General features: G+C 30.3%; 1 protein-coding gene across 1 annotated transcript; it reads left to right on the forward strand.

Annotated features, from left to right (window-relative positions):
* Positions 1-6,111: 6,111 nt before the first annotated feature.
* Positions 6,112-6,967, forward strand: LOC110905620 (transcription repressor OFP6). The gene has a single exon (XM_022151232.2). It carries the CDS (start codon positions 6,206-6,208, stop codon positions 6,713-6,715), a length of 510 nt encoding a protein of 169 aa, XP_022006924.1. The 5' UTR covers positions 6,112-6,205; the 3' UTR covers positions 6,716-6,967.
* Positions 6,968-7,234: the final 267 nt, after the last annotated feature.

A 7,234-nucleotide genomic window follows, 5' to 3' on the forward strand; every position in this document is an offset into this window, starting at 1 on the left:
ATTTTTTTGAAAATATCTACTCGGCGCTTTTTTGATTTTTTTGCCCAAAACCCTTAAAACATGTATATAACATGTGTAAATTTTTTCAAAAAAAAAAATCGGGAGCTTTGAGTTTCCCGGGTTTTCTAACCACAAGTGGGTTTTCTATATATCCTTCCCCTATATATATATACGTATGATGAGAATCATTATTGAACACTAATTATTACGAAAACAAAAATAACACCTCAAAATCACTAAATTTTGAAATTTAAGGTTCATATTTTTAAAATTTTATATTTCTTACATTCATATTTATATTATATATACATAAAAAACCATATATTTTTACCTACATATAGCCTACATATATGTAGGTAATTTAACCTACACATAACCTATATATGTGTAGGTTATATAAAAACTGAAAAAATTTCAATATTTTTTTGAATTCTAGTGTGAGAAACAATAAATGAGTAATTCATTTTGTTTTGCGTATTCTCGCAATATTTATCGTTCTGCATAGAACATATATATATATATATATATATATATATATATATATATATATATATATATATATATATATAGGGTTGAGTTCTATACAGAACTTGCATTTTATGCAGAACTCTAAGAACTATTTATAGCCATAGATCTAAATTAATCAAGGATTGTAAATAGACGAGGGTATGATTGTAATTAATGGGAAATTTGAAGGTTAGTTTAATTGGAAAATGGCATAATAGAAAAAACGACCTCCATATATATAGGAAATATCCTATTATTCTCCTTCTAGTATGTGATGATGATTAATAAATAAATAAAATGTGATGATGATGATTAATAAATAAATAAAGGAGTTGGTTTTTAAAATCACTGCAAATAATAAATCGTCTAACTGTTTTTATGGATTCTAAAGCTTATGTAATATTTTCTATATATATGTTCTTGCTGTTTAAACAATATCACATTACCAAAATTTAGAGATTTTGTTAAAATCTTCAATTTCAAGTTTAATGTAAATTACATGTCAAGTATTGACATGTATGTAAATAGGTAGTTTACACATATAAACAAAATTCACATATATGTAAATATGAGATTTAGACATATGTAATCAACAAATAAACTGTAATTTTGATAAGTAGTTTACAAATATAAAGTATTTTACATGTATGTAAATATGTGAAATACATATCTAAAGCATATTATTTACAATAGAAAGTATATATTCATCAAACATATAAAATATTCACTTTTTACATTTACATATATAAAAATGCATTTCATATATTACATATATATGCACATCGTATGCTTTACATATATATATAGAAAGGTTAACATACTTCACGGCTTATCATACTTCACGTAAGAGACAATGGTAACCGTCGGATCAGGGGTATAATCACGCATGGAACATATAATCACGCATGGGACCACATAATCACGCATGGGACCACATAATCACGCATGGGATCCAAAATCACGCACGTTATTTTGGTCAAAAAAATAATTACGCATGTTATATATTTCGTGAAGTACGTTAATGTACGTTAAGGCGTGAAGTACATTATACTTTCTCTCTCTCTCTCTCTATATATATATATATATATATAGAGCCGCTAAAATAGAAACTATCCCCAGTTGTAAGAACCGTGAGAACCACTCTTAACCAATCAGAAAAAAGGGTAATTTGGTCATTTCCTTCAAATGTCTAATCTCTCTCTCTTTCTTCATTTAAAGTCATCTGACTTTCTTCTCATCTCTCATATATCATCACTTTCCTCTCTCTCTCTCTCTCTTCATTTTAACTTTTGAGAATTCCCCTTATTCTCTTTATTCTTCATCTGTGACGAAGATGAAGACCGGCGACCATCGAACACCACCGTCTCCCACCTCCACCCAAACTCTAAAATGTCTTCCACTTACACACCATCCTTCTCCGGTGACCCATTCCTTCTGTGGCGACCCCCTCCTTCTCCGGCGACCCTCTGTCTTTCTCCATGGTTTGACGGCGAAGGCGGTGGTGGGTTTCGATGGCGGTTGTGGTGGTGGGTTGTGACGGCGACGGAGACGGTGTTGGTGGTGGGTTTTTTACGGCTACGGTGGTGGCGGTGGTGGGTTTTTGACGACGACAGTGGTGGTGGTGAGGATTGACGGAGACGGTGGTGGTAGTGGTGGGTTTTTGACCGAGACGGTGGTGGCGGTGGTGGGTTTTTGGCCTCCCTTTCCTTTTCGTCGCCCCCCCTGCGACTGGTGTTTCATTGTGGTGGTGTTGGGGTTGGTGGCGGTATCTTTGGCCTCCCTTCCCTCGTTGGTTTGTGTTTACGGCTGATGATGTTCATGTGTTTGTTGGTAAGGTTTTTTGCTTGTTTTTGCTGGTGATTTTGAATGTTTGAATCTGGATGTTTTTGCTGGTGCTTTTGAATGTTTTGCTGGTGCTTTTTTGAATGTTTTTCAATCTCGGTGCTTTTGAATGTTTGAATATGGTGCTTTTGAATGTTTGAATATGGTGCTTTTGAATGTTTGAATCTGTTGAGTCTGGTGCTTTTTGAATGTTTGAATCTGGTGCTTTTTGGTAGATTTCGAACAGTGAACTATTTGGGTTTTAATCCGTTTGGATTTGGGCGGTGATGATGCAAAAAAAAAAAACGTATATTTTGATGACGATGGCGCGACACGGTTGGTGGATGGTAGATTTTTGAACCTGCAACCCCTTTTTGCAGCCTCTGATTATTGGAAAAAATCTGAGCCAAACCCCGTTTTTTTCAAGAATCCAAACATTGTGTTTGATTTTTTTATTTTTTTCCCAATCGATGATGATAACAATTTATCGGAGACACCTACCGAGTTACGATTTCTGGGTGCGTTCGTTTTTGTGTATAAAAGTTTTTGAAAAAAAAAAAGCTAAAACCGTAAACTTTTTAACGTAAAGTTTTTAACGTAAAAGTTAAAACCGTAAACTTTTTAACGTAAAACGTAAACTTTTTAACGTAAAGCGTAATTTTTTAACGGAAAACGTAAAAATTTTAACGTAAAACGTAAAAAGTTTAACGTAAGACGTAAAACGTAAAAACGTAAAACGCAAAAAGTTTAACGTAAGACGTAAAACGTAAAAAGTTTAACGTAAGACGTAAAACGTAAAAAGTTTAACGTAAGACGTAAAACGTAAAATTTTTAACGTAAAATGTAAAACTTAAAAAGTTTTACATAAAACGTAAAACGTAAAAAGTTTAAATAATCTGTTGAAAAAATATAAATTTAAAAATGCTTTTTAATAAAAAAAAATTATATTTAAAAAATAAAAAACAAATATAATAATACAAAAAAGTAATAAAAAAACAATAAAGACAAAAAGACAAAAAAGAGTAATTTTACTAAATTACCCTTTTGCATTAAAATATTAAAGAAATAATAAGAAAAAAAATACTAAATATTATTTTTAAATAATTTTAATCTTGTCCATCCATCTTATTGATCTAGTGGCTAGAAAGTGATTCTCCCGGTTCTTACAACTGGAGGTGGTCTTCATTTTAACGGTCCCATATATATATATAAATAAATAGTTTACACAAAGTATATTTACATATGTGGACTTACACATGCTTAATTTAAATAATATATATACATCTAGCAACAAATCTTCAAACACAAAAAGTTCAAAAATATGAAAGTACCAATAAACAAGTTATTTCATGTATATACATGAAATATCTGTCCATTGCAAGTGGATAACTAATCATAATTAGTTTGATGAAACCAAACCAAAATTCTAAAATCAATATCCAAAAGCTTATTTATAAATGGAGATAATTAAAAAGTGGAATTGATTCAAACTTAAACAGTGATAATCTGGGATATATAAATCATACGTATTTCATTTTGGTTAGATTTGAATGTGAGAAAATAGTAGAATTCATTCAAAAGAAATCTTTTGAAATTGAGATAAACCAGATTAAATTAAAAATGTTATACTTTTCTAGGTGTAAATTTACTTTAATGCCCCTCATAAATAAAATAATGAAAAAATAACATGAAATAAAATGAGTAGCTATAAAGAGTTCTGCAGGTTCTGTAAATTTTTTTGGTTCTGAAATGATCTTGATCATATATATATATATATATATATATATATATATATATATATATATATATATATATATATATATATATATATATATATATATATATATATATATATAGGGGAAGGATGTATAGAAAACCCACTTTAATTTAGAAAACCCGGGAAACTCAAAGCTCCCGATGTTTTTTTTTTTTTGTTTGAAAAAATTTATACATGTTATATACATGTTTTTAAGGGTTTTGGGCAAAAAAAATCAAAAAAACGCCGAGTGGATATTTTTTAAAAAAATAAAAAGTTTTGGTGTAACACATGTTACATTCATCTGACATTTTTGTAACATGTGTTACACCAAAACTTTTTTATTTTTTTAAAAAATATCTACTCGGCGCTTTTTTTATTTTTTTTGCCCAAAACCCTTAAAAATATGTATATAACATGTGTAAATTTTTTCAAAAACAAAAAACATCGGGAGCATTGAGTTTCCTGGGTTTTCTAAATTAAAGTGGGTTTTCTATAGATACTTACATTATATATATATATATATATATATAGGGGAAGGTTATAGAGAAAACTCACTTGAGTTGTGTAAACTCAAGAAACCTTTGTAAAAAACTCATGTAACATTTTTATTTTATTTTTTAAAATAGGAAATGTAATATACGTATATTTGAACAGTTTTAAAAAAGAAACACAAAAAACACCGAATAATTTAAAAAAAACGGTTACAAATTTTATGTTACATAATATATATGTCCAATAAAATGTAACATACAAATTTTCAACATTTAAAAAAAAAACTAGCAAGCGTTTTTTTTTTTTTTGTTTTTTTTTCATAAAAATGTTCGTGTACATTTATATTACATTCCCCTGTTTTTTTTTTTAGAAAAAAAATAAAAATGTTACATAGGGTTTATTTTGGTTTTCTCAACGTATATGGGTTTTCGATTTGTCTTTCCAATATATATATAGAGAGAGAGAGGGGGGGCATGTACTTGTTTGCTTATGTACCACGAAGAGTGAAAGCGTGAAACACACTTTATCGTTTGAAGTCTTCTCCATATTTCCTGGTCATGCTATTTGTGCATGTTCGATCGGTACAATATGCTTTATAGTTCCTTTAAACTAATATAACCAAGGTGATATTTCAGTGTTACATAATTAGTTCAAAATTTTATTTGGAAATCATACAAAATCGTTTTTAAGAATTGTACAAACAATAATAGTTCATTTCTTTTGTAAGTTAGGACTTTTGTTTTCTCGTATTTTATGTGACCGACAACTCATGTTGGGTTTACACTGATGTAACGTCTGTCCCAAGTTTTTTGGGACCTCCATAAATTACCTAATCATTAAAGGGGTCCTATAATGATATAATAATAAGATCATTAAAAGAGGTCCTAAAAATAGTAATGATATAATAAGATCATAACCCACCATCTTACATTTCTCCATCTTCAAGTCTACAAAAGAAAAAGAAAAAAAAAACAACTTTTTAGAATATTATATTAGAATATTTTTTAATTTGTCAAAAATCAGTTTTATATATTTCTTTATCTAAAACCAATTTAATAAACAATGGTATACATATATATTTATCTGATAAATACTTTATCGAAAATTTTAGTTACTAAACTAATACTAATCTATTTTTATATAACACCTTAGGTTAATGACAAAAAACTTCAACGATCAATGATTTATCTAATACATTGACTTTAGACAAATATTCTCATTACATATATAAATAGTGTTTGTTTGTTGATTCTTTAGTGGTACATAACAGTCGTCAACGATGTCATAATCATGACTTTAAAACCAAACTGGTCCTCAACCCAACTAGCTTTATAAATCAAAATCAATTTAAATGTACATAAAGTGTAATAAAAACCATATGCTAAACAGTATAAAAAATGTTTTTTAAACAACTAACTTATAATATCAACAAATAATAACAGGTTCAGCCAAAGTCCACGAGCTACATAATAATTAACATATGATGGGATGGATCATATCGATTTCACTGTCATCAAACAGTAGGCCAGTGGCCAATGGCCATCACACTTCAAACAAATAAAAACCCTATTAAGACACAAAAACATTTCATCAACTTACCACAACTGAACAACACCAAACAACAATATGCCTACCCTCAAAAAGAAGCTCATCCCCACCACCACCACCACCGTCAGCCTCGGCTGCGGCAGCGGTTGCCGGAGAATCAATCTTTCCAAGATTTTCAACCCAAAACCCTACAAACACAAACGCAGCAGCTTCTATTCAAACGTCCACAACCACCGTGACTCCTCCCCAGTATCAGCCTCCACATCATGGACCGCCACCACCACAACCACCACCACCACCACCACTGCTGACACATTGTCACCAAATGGTTCGGACACCACGGGTCAGGTGAGGAGCGTGCAAGGGTTTGGGTGGCTCGGTGGCAACAGTCTGGCAGTTGAAAAGGATTCTAGTGACCCTTATGTTGATTTTAAGGACTCTATGTTGCAGATGATAATGGAGAAGGAGATATATGGGAAAGATGATCTTCAGGAGCTTCTCAACTGTTTCTTGCAGCTGAATTCTCCATATTATCATGCTATTATCATAAGAGCTTTTACTGAGATTTGGAACAATCTTTCAAACTAAGTGCATGAGGAAATGGTTAATGATTGATAATGCATATGCAAATGGTTTCATGTAAGATTAATATATAATTAGTTAGCTAGCTAGCCTTCCTTTTCAAAAGATTAAGGTTTTTAGGGATATTATATTGTAGTTTGTAGATTTTGATTAAAGCTTTTAAATTATTGTAATGTTATGATGCTATTGGGCTAATGTTAAGTGGAAACTGATTAGTGGGGTTGAAGTAATAACAAGATGCTCAAGTATTTGTTTTAACTATATGTTTTATGCTATTGTGGTACGTATTACCTTTGTAGATATTATCTTTGTGTTACCCATTTAATGTATTAAAAGACCTATTTTTCTTGTATGGATAAAATCTTTGGAAGTTTTAGTTAGTTAAAAATATGACTATTTATCGACTTTAAACATAAATAATTACATTTATACAAGGTATATAAATAGTAAGTAATTCATGGATTTATGTTCTTGATAAGAGCTTTGGGAGTAGCTAAGATATGTTTATAAGGGATCGAGCTAGGG

This window comes from Helianthus annuus, chromosome 14 (assembly GCF_002127325.2).
Source record: "Helianthus annuus cultivar XRQ/B chromosome 14, HanXRQr2.0-SUNRISE, whole genome shotgun sequence".
In the NCBI taxonomy this organism is placed as follows: domain Eukaryota; kingdom Viridiplantae; phylum Streptophyta; class Magnoliopsida; order Asterales; family Asteraceae; genus Helianthus; species Helianthus annuus.

Bases quoted from the DNA above. Each gene is read 5' to 3' on its own strand.
- LOC110905620 (XM_022151232.2), top strand. From the start codon at position 6,206: ATGCCTACCCTCAAAAAGAAGCTCATCCCCACCACCACCACCACCGTC.